The sequence below is a fragment of the Anser anser genome, assembly GCF_964211835.1.
Source record: "Anser anser genome assembly, chromosome: 2".
In the NCBI taxonomy this organism is placed as follows: Eukaryota; Metazoa; Chordata; class Aves; order Anseriformes; family Anatidae; genus Anser; species Anser anser.
This window is the reverse complement of record NC_139721.1, coordinates 87,078,411-87,093,306: the sequence shown is the minus strand read 5'-3', so window position 1 is coordinate 87,093,306 and position 14,896 is coordinate 87,078,411. Positions and strand designations below refer to the sequence as shown.

At 40.0% G+C, this 14,896-nt stretch overlaps 1 protein-coding gene across 27 annotated transcripts in view; it reads right to left on the bottom strand.

Moving 5' to 3' along the window:
* Positions 1 to 14,896, bottom strand: part of CDH18 (cadherin 18) — a 543,479-nt gene that overhangs the window by 153,186 nt on the left and 375,397 nt on the right. The window contains exon 3 of one of the 27 annotated variants that reach the window (XM_083824902.1): positions 10,924 to 11,034. The exons of the other annotated variants lie outside the window; for them this stretch is intronic. Within the exon in view, the coding sequence (XP_083681028.1) occupies positions 10,924 to 10,926 (3 nt within the window). The 5' untranslated portion in view covers positions 10,927 to 11,034. The remainder of the gene's footprint in view (positions 1 to 10,923; positions 11,035 to 14,896) is intronic. 27 annotated transcript variants of the gene reach the window in all.

Here is a 14,896-nt window from a genome sequence, read left to right as displayed (position 1 = left end):
TTTACAGTAGTAATGTTAGTGTTGGGGAGAATCGAATGGATGTTTTACTAATGTCTCTTAGGTGATGGGACATACAGTATAATTAAGCATTGCCAAATGTACTTACATTATCAATTAATCTATGTACACTGGAAACTTAGGGAGTACACTGAACATTTAAAGGAATCGTTGAAGGGGAACCCTGGGAGGGAACAGGTACAACCTGACCTTGGATAAGGGCCTGGAAATGTTGAAATGAGTTGAAGCAGAACCAAGGAGCGGAGGGAGCATGCGTCAAGTGAGAAAGGTGAAAAGTTTAGCGGAGAGGAAGACTCCTTACTTCATCTGGACGACCACCTGGACGACCACCAGAGTGCGCCACGCATGTGCAAAGGGGAGGGGAGCTAATTAGAATGAAATGCGAGGCTGATGTTGCAACCTGTAATGAATATGTATACCTGACGCAATGTTGTATGTATAAATAATGGCTGGGAAGTAACGGGACTTGAAGCCAGATTTGGGCACCTGCCCCGGCTTCCAGCGCTGAATAAAGCACCTTCATATAATCACTTGGTGGTTATGTGGTTGCTACGCTAACATTTTGGCGACCCAGGTGGGACAGCGTGGGCACTGCTGAGGCGGATCGTGTCTCGGTTTCGCTCCAGCCGGCACCGAGGGATTCTCGGGGAGCGGTCGACCGCGGCCGACCTCCGCTGCTCACGACGTACCACTGGAGTGGTAAGCAAAGGTGCTTTCAACTTTGGGTATTCGGTACCGATTTGGTTGGGAAAGCCTGCCGGTCAGACGCGGCGAAAGCCACGCTCGGTTGGGCAGGGAGCTCCCAGGGTAAGCCTAGGCGCCATCCGTTAGACAGAGCGAAAGCTCTGCAGGTTCGGCATTGGTGGTTTGGTATTGGTAATTGTATTGGTTTGTGCTGAAGGGTCAGCACCTGGTATTATTGGGATGTAGTAAGCACGCTGCTGCTCCGGCAGCTTCTGGGAAAACGTGCTGCTGCTCCGGCAGCTTCTGGGTGAGCATGCTGCTGCTCTGGCAGCTTTTGGGAGAGCACGCTGCTGCTCCGGCAGCTTTTGGGAAAGCGTGCTGCTGCTCCGGCAGCTTTTGGGAGAGCACGCTGCTGCTCCGGCAGCTTTTGGGAAAGCGTGCTGCTGCTCCGGCAGCTTCTGGGAGAGCACGCTGCTGCTCCGGCAGCTTTTGGGAGAGTGTGCTGCTGCTCCGGCAGCTTTTGGGAGAGTGTAATGCTGCTCCGGCAGCTTTTGGGTTTGTATCATAAGCTCAAAATGAAAAAGATTAAAGGAATTCTGGGAAAAGATGTACCTATCCCGCGGACATCCCCACTGGGGTGTTTGCTAGCACACTGGAAAGAGGGAGGTTTTGGTCAAGAAATGCGGAAAGGAAAGCTGATTGATTATTGTAATGTTTGGTGGCCACAGTATAAACTAGAGGACCAAGAAACTTGGCCTGAGAATGGAACATTGCAATATAATACAATTTTACAATTGATGCTATTTTGCAAGCGGGAAGGAAAATATGATGAACTGCCGTATGTGGAATTATTCTTTTATTTGCGCCGAAAGCCTGAATGGCAGCATGCTTGTGGAATAATGGTGCTTGAAGTTTCAGCTGAGGAACGTTGTTGTGCATGTACTAAGGAGGGACGCTGTATACAGCATCAGGCAATAGAGAATAATAAGTATTATGGGGAAATGAATAATGGAAATATTGATTTGGAAGTTGCGCCGTCGGCTCCGCCGGAAGAGCCAGGACAGGGAGGGAAAAGAGAAAAGGAAGATAGCAGTAGTGATGGAGAATCCCCGACTTTAGCCTCCCCTGTGTCACATAGGACCCGGCAACAGCGAAGGGCAGGAGAAACTATAAATGAACAGGGAGGGAAAATAATCGCTCCCCTCAGGCAAGGAGTGGGGACAGAAGGACCGGTATATGTTAAGGTGCCTTTTTCAGCTGGGGATTTAATGATATGGAAACAAGCAGCCGGCACCTACAGGGAAAACCCAGATAAAGTAGCTAGGGTAATGAAAATGATAATTAAAACCCAAAATCCCGATTGGGATGATCTCCAGGTGATCCTGGATACTTTGATGGACTCGACAGAAAAAGACATGGTATTGCGGGCAGCCAGAGAGAGAGCCCGAGAAGATATACGAAATGGATTAGTGCTTGGAAATCTAGATCAAAACTTCCCCACCGAGGATCCCCAATGGGTTTATAACACAGGGGATGGAATAAGGAGGCTGAAGAGATATCAAGATTGGGTACAAGTCGGGGTACAGAATGCCATGCCCCGGACCATAAATTGGTCAAAATTGTATAATGTCAGGCAAGAAAAAGCGGAATCACCTTCCGCCTTTTTAGAGAGATTGAAAGAAATTGCAAAAGTTGGAAGGTGCAGATTTGAGAAATTTGGATAGGCTGTTGGAAATAGCCTGGAAAGTGTATAATAACAGAGAAAAGGAAACGACAAAAAGGCAACAACAGAACTTATTAGCAGTAATTCAAGGGAGAGAACATGCAGGATTAAGGGGCAGGGGAAGAGGAAATATTAACGGTCGAGGTAGAGGAACAGGGAGAGGCTACCCGAGCTCAGGGGGAAACCGGCTGGGTCTTAACCAATGTGCCCATTGTAAGGGGGAGGGTCATTGGAAAAACGAGTGCCCTCTCCGTGGACAGCTGATCGTTGGTGGGGGAAATTCGTTCCGAAACCAAGAAGCAGCTAAGGCGATGGTTCTGGGGGAGTATAGTAGCTGACTAGGAGATCCGGTAGCAGAAACTAAAGAGCCCTTGGTAAAAATTCAAATAGGAAATAAGGAAGTAAAATTTTTAATTGATACAGGGGCCACATATTCAGTGCTCAATAGATTAAGTGGTAAGATAGGGAAAAGGAAAACTACTATTGTAGGTGCCACCGGGAAGGAGGAAATACGGCCGTTCTTACAACCCCTTGATTTACGGTTTGGAGGCAAAGAAATTACGCATGAATTTTTATATGTACCAGAATGCCCTATTCCTCTTTTGGGACGGGATTTGCTAACTAAACTAAACGCTACCATAATGTTTGAAGATGGAGAATTGATTATGAGAATCCCGGAATCAAAAGTGGGACAAATATTAATGATTAAAGAGAAGGCTGTTCCTCATATCCCAAAAGGGGTAGAAAATGCAGTAATGCCTGCAGTTTGGGAAACGGATGTGCCTGGAAAATCAAAAGTAGCCCAGCCAGTAAAAATTGAACTTAAGGAAGGGGCACGACCGGTACAGATTAAACAGTACCCATTGAAGCTAGAAGCTAGGCTAGGAATAGTAAAGATTATAGATAAATTTCTTAGCTACCACATTCTGGAGGAATGCAAATCTGAATATAATACCCCAATATTCCCAGTAAAGAAACCTAACGGGGAATACAGGCTAGTGCAGGACCTTAGGGCAATAAACGAAATAACAAAAGATATTCACCCAGTGGTGGCTAATCCTTATACATTGTTAACATCTGTAAAAGAGAAATATAAGTGGTTTACGGTAATTGATTTAAAAGATGCCTTCTTCTGCATACCCATTGACAAGGATAGTAGAAAACTTTTTGCTTTTGAATGGGAAAACCCACGGAACGGACGAAAGATGCAACTAACCTGGACAAGGTTGCCTCAAGGATTCAAGAATAGCCCGACCCTCTTCGGCGGTCAACTAGCTAAAGAAATAGAAGATTGGATTAACCAAGGACAGATTCAGGTACCAAAGGATCGATACCTGCTGTTACAATATGTGGACGATATATTAATAGCTACCGAAGGAGAGTCAGAATGTATTCAGGTAACTATCGATATTTTGAATCAATTGGGACTAAATGGGTACAAGGTTTCTAAACAAAAGGCACAAATCGCGTGCACAACAGTAATTTATTTGGGATGTGAAATTTCTCAAGGACAAAGAAAATTGGGAGTTAACCGAATACAAGCTATTTGTGAAATCCCCGAGCCGCAAAATTTGCACGAACTACGGGCTTTCCTAGGTATGGCCGGGTGGTGCAGACTGTGGGTAATGGACTATGGACTCATAGCAAAGCCCCTCTATGAAACCCAAAAGGCCTGTACATTTACCTGGGGAAAGCCACAACAAGAGGCCTTTAAGAAATTAAAAGAAGCCCTGATAAAGGCGCCTGCCTTGGGCTTGCCGGATTTATCAAAGGACTTCCAGCTGTTTGTGCACGAGAGACAACGATTGGCACTAGGAATACTGACCCAGCGACTTGGCAGCTGGAAAAGACCTGTGGGGTATTTTTCTAAACAATTGGATGCGGTAAGCGCTGGATGGCCCTCGTGTTTAAGGGCCGTGGCAGCCACAGTCCTTTTAATACAGGAAGCCAGGAAGCTCACATTAGGGAAACGAATTGAGGTGTTCGTGCCACATATGGTGACTACGGTATTGGAGCAAAAGGGGGGCCATTGGCTGTCGCCCAGCCGAATGATGAAATATCAAGCTATACTAACTGAGCAAGATGATGTAATCTTAAGAACTACTAACTTATTGAACCCAGCAGTGTTTCTAGGAACAACTACGGAGGAAGGAGACCTCAGTCATGATTGCGTGGAGATCATCGAACATACCTATGCCAGCAGAACAGACTTAAAGGATCAGCCTCTGGGGAGACCGGATTGGGAACTTTTCACGGATGGAAGTAGCTTTGTGGAAAATGGGACTCGTTATGCAGGATACGCGGTAACTACATCAAAGGTAGTGATTGAGGCAAATTCCCTACCTCCGGGGACTTCAGCCCAACGAGCAGAAATAGTCGCCCTGACACAAGCCCTGGAACTAAGTGAGGGTAAGAACGTGAATATTTGGACAGATTCAAAATATGCATTCGGGGTAGTCCACGTACATGGGGCATTATGGAAAGAAAGGGGAATGCTATCCTCACAAGGGACTAATATAAAATACCAGGAAGAAATATTGAAATTAATAACAGCTGTACAGAAACCCCAACAGGTGGCCATAATGCATTGTAAAGCTCATCAAGGAGGGGTGTCAGAGACTGCAGAAGGTAACAGACTGGCAGATTTGACGGCCCGGAAGGTTGCGCGTGAAGTATGGAAAGTAATGGCTTTAATTCCATCAAAGGTAGGCCTCTCTTGTTTTAAATTACCTGAAGACCCAAAGTATTCAGCAGAAGACGAGAGACTTGCAAATTTGATGAAGGCCCAGAAGAATCCTGACGGATGGTATGTGACTGCGACAGGACAACTCATAGTGCCTCCTATAGTAATGCGAGAAATCTTACAAATAAAACATAATGAATGTCACTGGGGTGCAGGAGCAATGGTGACCTATTTGAAACGAGGTGTCATCTCGGTACACATGTTAACAATGGCAAAGTCAGTAATGTCAAAATGTGAGCTTTGCTTAAAGAATAATCCAGTAGCAAGGAAACATGCTGAGATGGGAAGAACTAGAGCTGGGATAGAGCCTGGAGATTACTGGCAAATAGACTTCGTGGAACTGCCTAAAGCAAGAGGTTATAAATACCTATTGGTAGGGGTTGATACTTTTTCAGGATGGCCGGAGGCCCTTCCCTGTCACACCAACCAAGCAAAGGAAACGGTAAAATGGTTACTACAGGAAATAATCCCTAGATTTGGTGTACCGTTGGGTATTTCTTCAGACAGGGGACCACATTTCATTGCCAATGTGGTTAAGGAGGTTAGTAGGTTACTGGGAATCACCCAGAACACCCTATCCCACTTACTCCACCCCCATCCTATAGTACTAGCGTTAACAAGCAGGCATAGAGGAATCAATAAGATAGTAGACTAACGAAGATGCGTTAAGATTATACTTACTAATCTCTATATCAAGTTATACTCACTAACCTCTACTAACCTGATTCAACCTAATAGTAATGAAAATACTTGCTCTTGGTGTGAGTGAAGTATTTTCAAAGGGGGGAAATGTTAGTGTTGGGGAGAATCGAATGGATGTTTTACTAATGTCTCTTAGGTGATGGGACATACAGTATAATTAAGCATTGCCAAATGTACTTGCATTATCAATTAATCTATGTACACTGGAAACTTAGGGAGTACACTGAACATTTAAAGGAATCGTTGAAGGGGAACCCTGGGAGGGAACAGGTACAACCTGACCTTGGATAAGGGCCTGGAAATGTTGAAATGAGTTGAAGCAGAACCAAGGAGCGGAGGGAGCATGCATCAAGTGAGAAAGGTGAAAAGTTTAGCGGAGAGGAAGACTCCTTACTTCATCTGGACGACCACCTGGACGACCACCAGAGTGCGCCACGCATGTGCAAAGGGGAGGGGAGCTAATTAGAATGGAATGCGAGGCTGATGTTGCAACCTGTAATGAATATGTATACCTGACGTAATGTTGTATGTATAAATAATGGCTGGGAAGTAACGGGACTTGAAGCCAGATTTGGGCACCTGCCCCGGCTTCCAGCGCTGAATAAAGCACCTTCATATAATCACTTGGTGGTTATGTGGTTGCTATGCTAACAGTAATGCTATGACTTTAACTCTCCTCATGTTATTTTACTGTTTACATTGCACATACACCTCATGCTATCTTTTGTGAGTTCAGTATTTTTCTTCTCATTTAAAATAATTACTTCTCAAGTTTTCATTTGGTCTTAAAAGATGTCCTAAAAGAAAAGCCTGTGCAATAGAAACAAAACACTACTTGACAACAAAAGAACACATTTCTTTCTAGCAAAATATGGATTTTCCATACCTATTATCAACACCAAGCATGACATGACTTATGGTATATGAATATCTGCCCCCCAGCCCCCCCCTCCAAAAAAATCAGCTAGCTTTGCTTTCTGTTTCAGTTCTCATATATATCCAGTAACCAATGGAAGATTTTTGCCAAAGTAGTCTGGTCACAAAAGTATTCTCACCTGTACTCTGTACAGCCACCTCCAATAAATAATTATACTGACATTTTTGTTAATATTATCCATCTGCCAATAGTCAGAAATGGAAAACTTCACCTGTTCCACTGTTAAAAAAAAATAAAAAATCAACCTTTTATTGCAATAATCTGTAAAGGTATGTTATACAACACCTTCCTCCTCCCACCCAACCTGAAGTGCTCCTTTTACTTGTTCACTTTTTTAGACAATAAAAAGATTATGATTCATGGTAGAGGAGCAAAATATTTTCATAACTGTTCTCCCCTGCCTAATGCAAAAGAGGAGAAAAGAGGTTATATTTCAAAACCTTATCTGGTGAGGGAACTGGCTTGATCATTAAAGGAAGTGCTAGCCAGATATATTGTACACTTTGCTATAGCTACATTGTCACACTCAATAATACTACCTAATTACTAACCCAGAACTCAAAATACCTTTTTTTCTAATGGTTTATGGATGTGCTCTAAGCATCTGCAAGAGAGAGGTAACTGCAAAAGCTGCACCGGCTCAGCAGCTCCAGAAACACTTCACTGTGCCCAAGAACATTCAGCATGGACTGGACCACACTGGGACTCTGAGGACACCTCATGTCCTATACACTTAATAACATTGCACTTAATAATTACATTAGCTAGATGAGTATTTCTAGCCAATTAGTTCTGGATATTACTTCATTTTAGCTTGAAATGATTTTAGTTATTTCCCTCCAATATCCCCAACATGTGCATGTAGTTTTGGTATTTGATATAGAAGTAACTCTGACATGTGGGGAGGTGCTACAGACTTAAAAAAAAAAAAATGAGAGAGAGAGAGAGAGAGAGAGAGAATGAATGAGATGATGCAAAAGAGTTCAGATTAAAGGAGACAGAGTAGATAAAAATCTCTCAGGGAAGGTTTAGCTGGTCCCATCATGGGTTATAGGTATGGAATGGACGATCTCTTAAGGTTTCTTCCTGACCTATGAAACTGTGGTCTTTTGAAAAACATTCTAGCTATTTCATGTATAAATCATCTTCTCCTAATCTGTGATCTTCCTTTGATTAAGGACAGGTAAACTAGTTCAATTTCATGAATAAATCAGACTCTAACATTCAAAATAAGCATTTTTTAAGGGTTGGAAAAAGGTTTCCGTTATTTTTCAAGGAATCATTATTTCATTGTATGTCAACGACATTTAATTTATTTTACGGGCAGGAGTGCTGAAATTCTACCACAATATACTTTTCTTGAGCCAAACAAAATCAGCAAAAACCACAAGCATCTTGTAAGAAAAGTTATTCTTGCTCATATTTCTTAAGACACACAAGGTTTGTCACTTTAACAGGTTTATCCATTTTCTTATGTTTCTTAAAGCAACTATTTATATTTATCAAACCACAAAATAATATACTTACATACAAAAATAATGCGTGGTCATATCAGTAATGCTTTGTTAGTATTCAAAGCATTTATCATGTGTTAATTATACTTCTTTCTTACTAATATATAAACATAACACAGTAATATTCTGCTGTATTATGCACAAATTCTATGCGCCACACAAGCTCATCAAAATAATTTCTTCACTTTTGAAAATAACAACAGAGGTTTTAATTGAAGTGAGGTTGAAAAATAGAGGAACGCTGAAAGAAAATAACATGTTTTGAACTTACAAGGGTGTGTACATATTTGTTACATGTTCCCCCTTCTCTCTCATTCACTATTTCAACAAAGAGGTGAGACCTTCCCAAAAGCTTGGAGATCCTCCCTTGCAGAGTGGTTCCATCTTTCCTTACTTTACCCTCCTCTCACAGTCCTCGTGCTTCCAGTTCTAGCTGTCATCCCCATCTCACCAAGATCCCTTGCACATGCTTGCACCTCGTCCTTTCTCCATATTTTGGCTAACTTGACTCACCACTACTCCATCCTCATTCCTGCTTGCTGTCCTGAGCTATGAGAGACTGCTTGCACTGTTCCTCACAGGAGAATGAGACCTGACCATAAGCTGGAGCAAGCAAAAAAAATCACTGCTGTAGGAAAAGGGAGTACCCTGCACACCTACGGTGCTCTCTGCTGTTCCACCACTCGGCTCTGGATGCTGTCTCTCCACACCTTCCACCCTGCCTTCAAAATACCATCCAATTCCTCATCCAATGGCCCTATTGACCTCCTTTTTTAAAAAGAAAAAGACTGATTGTTTAACTTTTTTTTTTTTTTAACTTGATAAGCATTTGTGAAAGCAAAACACACACACACAAAACAATTATAAGGGAGTAGCCCTAATGTAACGATATTTTCACAAAAAGTAGTTCTATAGAAGACAATATTCAGATCCAATGTAAAAAAAATCACGTATCTGGTCTGTAAAAATATTCATGACACCTCTGACCAAAGAGAAAATAAAATGGAAGAGTAAAGTACACAGAAGTTATGACATTGGTCTTCCTGACGTATATATTCTAATTAGCTCAAACTGGAAAAGAAATGCTCTTCTATTATACACATTTTACTTTCCAATCATACAGTTTGATTTTCAGTTGAACTAGGAATTATTTCTTCTCTCTCATCTGCAGGTTCTTACATATGTACAAACAGATGTCTTTGGCTCAGTTTCCCTCCTTGTCAGTAAACTAAATTCACTATTAGAGGCCATAAATCAAAACACTCGCAACTCAATTAAGCAACAAACATGATTAATTAATTAATCAGTCTATTAATTATTCAAATTGTATTTCTTGTACATTTCACACACATGAATAATCCAGCCACATGGTTTCTCAATGTGTCCTTTGATAGGCATCATGCTCTAGAGAAGAACTGTCCCTTTACACTCCAAAACTCCAAGTGGATAGATGATGCAGATTCTTTTTACATTATTTTACTCAGGTCTTGTCACCTCCACATAACAAAAATCTTTCAAACAAAAGACAAGTGAAAATTTAGCTTCTGCTTGTCAGCTGAATCATAATAAAAACCATAAAAAATCACTGCGATGCTTAAGAACCTTTCTGAGGTTAGTCAGGGTCTGCAAAATTCCCTGAAAGTAGATACACTGATTATGATGAAGCCCAAGCTTCTGTAATTCATTCATTTTTCAAAGCATCTAAGATTTCAAGTTTGCAACTATTTTGCTTTAACTTGAAAGGCAACAAGAAAAATAATCTAGACAAATCTTAGTGATCTGCAGATATAGGAAGGAACTTCAAAGGAATTGCAAAAGGTGTTCTGCATAGCCATCAAATATAAATCATCCATTTTATTCTCATTTCAGTTTCATAATGCAGACACATCTAATATAACTAATGTAAAAGCCCAAGAATATTTACCCATATACCTACATATGTCAGTATATTGCAAGAGGGATAGAACCGAAAAAGCTGACCCAAATCATCTTTCAACACGGCTTTCAACAAATAATGAAATATCCCGAGGGACGACCAAACAAGTTCACTGTAATGTTATGCCTGAACTCTGGTTCCTCTGTAATCCGTACAGATACCAGATGAATTATAGACGTTTGGGTACATTCTCAACACTTGCACTTTCTGCTCCACACATGACATTTTTCCAATGACTAACAGACAAGAAAGCAAATTCTTCATGTGTCATCTCATAACCACACATACTTCCTAAAATGTCTTACTAGACAAAGCTGATTCGTGATCTCCCTTCGCTCAGGAAGAGGTTCATAAACAAAGCTTATAACCAGTTTCTGTTAGTAACTCTTCAGAAGGTGCATCAAATAAACAGCCCTTTAGGACACAGATCTCAAGATACAATTGTGTTGTATACAATTCTCCTTGATTTTCTACAGATGTGGCAAGATCTCCAAACATAATTTAGAAAACAAATCTAATGATTTGCCATTTACATAAACTGAGAAGCCAGTCTGTGAAATCAGATTATCATCTTGTTAGCACGGTTTGCTGAAGTTGTTCAGAAAGTTAGTGTAACCATATAAAACTCATTAATATGTTAATAAGCTATTAGATGTTATTAATTACCATAGCAGACGCTATTCCTCCTGTCTCATTGGCTGCAGATCTCCAACACTTCAGTGTTTGTGTTCTGCTGAAGCAAGACAGTAGAGATACGTATTTCTCTCTGCACAATATCTGCACATAGAAGAAGAAAAGGAAATGGGAGGGACAGAGCCCTCTTTTACACAGCATGACTACCTGTTAATTACGAGCTTCAGTGGAGTGACGTGCATTTTGGTGTACAACACTGCTTGTTAATTCCTTTGTATTGTGGTCTTGGATTATGCCTTCAGCCCTTTTCGAGTAGATACTGGTAACAAGTGTGCTTCTGTCTGACTTAAAAAGCATTTGTGTGTTGTGGTGCCAAGAGCCAGGAACACTGAGTGCCAAGGCACATGTATGCATGGGGGTTGTGTTTTCCACAGACCAAGCACTCTGGAAAGATGTAATTCCTCTAAATCAAAATTAAGGAGTAAACTTTTTTTTTTCCTTAATAAATCATGGGATGGGAAGAATAGGCTTCTTGTTACATCACCTTTGAGAGCTCAGTTTACTTCCCTGTGCCTCAGTTGCATTCTTCATAAAACTAAGTTTAAGAAACATGCTGTGAAAGCCAATTAACTATATATCTCAAGAGTCTTAGGATCCTTGACCATACGCAATAAAAACTTAAATCATTCAGATTTTTTTTCAGTCTTGCTTCCTATAAGCAGTTCACGTAGCTGTAATGTGCTTGTGTTACATGTAGTCTTGAAACATACCAGATCTTCCTGTTAACTCTCTCTTATTTACTATACTCTTTCAGAGCATGAAAGGTTTGAAGAAAAGTGCATCAAACAGCTTTTGTTCACCTTGTGCCTATGTTCATACACTATTCTGTGCACACATTAATAAATCTTGTCATATATGTCAGCCTATGATCTTATCATATACGCCAGCCGTCACATGGAACTAAGGTAATATAAAGATTAGATTATCTTTTAACTACCAAGGACCTAGAGCAAGATGATCTTTCAGAATCACAGGCACCACAACACAATCCAGATTATAAACAACAAATACAGTCATGAATTTCTGGAAATTTGGAACAGCAATCCTATTGTAAAATTTCAGCAAGTGAAGGGAATCCAGTTGAATATTAATTAAGAGGAGAAAGCATTTCTACAAAATCTCAACACACTTAAAAAACAGTTTGTCCCCGCTTCTTCATTGTCACCGCTGATGGGGCAGAGACGCAAGTATTGGAAAAAAACAGTAACAACTCACTGACTGGAAACAACCCAGTAGAAGGGAACACCATGAGAAAAGAGGAGCATTTCATATGAAGACTACAAGGAAAAACAGAATGGCTGACAAACTGGAGCACTGGTGCTCTCCCTTCTGTAAACTGACACACTGAGAAGATTCCTTTTCTGCGTTTACTTGGTTTTACTGAGACTTTAACATTGCAGGTAATTTTTCTTGGACGGAAGGTATTGTCATTTAAAATGTTTTCAGTTTAATAAACCATTATTGCATCTACAGATGTACTTAAGGCACTATATTGATGAGAATAATTACTGAATAGCAGTGAGTTTTAAATTCTCTCTTTTTTTTTTTTTTCCCTGAAGGAATATTGATTTTATAGATCAGAAATAGTTCTAGCAATTCTGAAGAAACCTTAAGTTACAAAAGCTTCAATTGAGACAGACAGAAAACTTGTACATTCTCTCTAGGGTAGCTGTGAGTTTTGACACTTCTATGTCATACTTCCACCTAGGGATTTTTTAATTATTGTCTGCTACAAAAGGCTGTCAGAAAAAAAAATATATATATATATTCTCCCATACAAAACAAATAAATGCTAATATCATATAGGCTAGAACACTTCTGAGACATCTGAATGACTGTTTACTGTGTGAGTGGTCAGTATAAGCCTTGTGAACTACTTAAGTTCTGCTGAAATAGAAACTTCAGAAATAAGGATCGTTATTTATATTACCATACCAACTCATAGGTCCCACTTTCTGGGACACTGTATACAATGTATTGTAAGATCAGGTCTCTTCCTAGCTATACCCAAGTAGATCAAATGAAAAAGTAGCCATAGAACGGTTGTTGTGTATTACTCCTAGTGTTGTGTATTGTTACTAACTAATATCTCTCTTCACGAAAGAACCAGGAACATTGCTCTAACTTTCTGATTCGAAGTCAAGTATATCCCTATGTGCTGCCTAGTTAGGAGATATGAATTCTTTCTGCTACTATGAACCACTGTAGTATCAACATCCTCGGCGAAGTCAGAGAAGACACTGTACTTTGAGGGACACAGAAGGCTCCCTCTAATGAAAACTGTTGCTCTCTGCTATGTATACACACACCATGGCAAAAATGATACATACTAGGTGAAAGACAGCATCATCCAAGGTGAAGGTTTATAGCGAGATTAGTAAGAAAGTGGCCACAAATTAGAACAGTTACAGAATTTTCACATCTGACTTTTTTTTTTTTTTAAATTAAGGTATGGAGGAGGAAGGGAATTCTGTGTCTCTCTGTAGGAATTGGGGTTCTTACACAGAGGCTTCTCAGTGAGATAGAAGTTTCCAGAAGTACCAAATATCTACTCTCTGAAGTTAAAACTAAAAAGGAATAAATTGAAAACAAAGAAACAAGCAAATGAAAGGAATAAACTGATTTTAGAGAGTTAATCTGCAGATTTGTCTGTAAGAAAGAACAAAAGTGTTCTTGTTGATGCTCTTGAATCTTCCAGCTGCCAGCTATGAAGCAAGAGTCTTTGATTTTGAGGATGATGACTTTGACAAAACCCCCATGATTTAAATTCCTGAGCAGTGCAATAAATTGGAGCCATTGAGTATCTGCTAGTCACTTGCAAGACGCAAAATATATATACTTTTTTTGTTCTGTTTTAACACAAACCATAGTTGACGCTGTAAAAGTAGTTGATACAACTACATATGTATGTTTCAGTTTTTACCTGGAATTTACATCTCGATTTTATGTAATTCTTATGATTACTGTTTTAAACAAAAACAAACTTTGACTGAGTCACTGTAAATTGCCAGTTTCCTTCAAGTATGAAATCTATCCATAATGAATGGATTCCTTGTGCTTGGAAAGAAACGTCTCAATGATTTCAGACAATACAGAGGAAAAATGGAGAAACTACATCCTCCATATAAAATGGAAAACAGGATTTGCTCATGCTATTGCAGACATGTAGAGGAATAGTTATCTAAGAAGGACTGGAAATGCCAAGTTCTTCAGTAATAGCCTCTGACACAATCAAGCTTGAAATAATATTTAATATGACAACAAATGCTTGTGATGGGCACAAGTGATTTTTGTCAATGTTTATTTGATCTAAAGCTCATCTAGCTATATTTATGGACATGCAGCTCTGACTTTTTGAATGAATTTTCTGTCAAACCGTGGCTTGCTCTTAATCTCTATGTACATTTTACCTGCTGAATTACCTCAATTCATTATTGAGAGACTAATTAGGAACACTAATACAACTTCACTATTTCATTCATAAGTTCAAGCATTAAGCATCAAAGAATCCTATACTAAGCAGTTTTACCAATTTCACACATAACGAAGTGCATCACTGTTTTCTTTATTTGTGGTCTGCCATGTGCCTTTTTTTTTTTTTTTTTGGATGACTACAGCTTGTAAGAGGGAAACAAAGGATAGTGAAAAATCATTCCTGATTCACATTCCTCACACTGTTTATGACTGTCTAGGCCACTGTCAAACCCACTTTATTTAATCTCTTTTCAGTCAGAAGAGCTCTCCTTTACTCAGGTGTTCTTTGTACTGTTTTCAAGAAAGTAAAACAATCTCTTCCGATAAAATAAAATATCATATCATATCCTGTATTCAGAAAGAGAACAGCTGTAAATAATCCCAGAATATGAATGAAGTTGTTAATTGAAAATGTGGAGTTGCTGGAATTAAGGTGACAGTTTGGCAGTTCAAAAGTTTACTTAGTACTCCT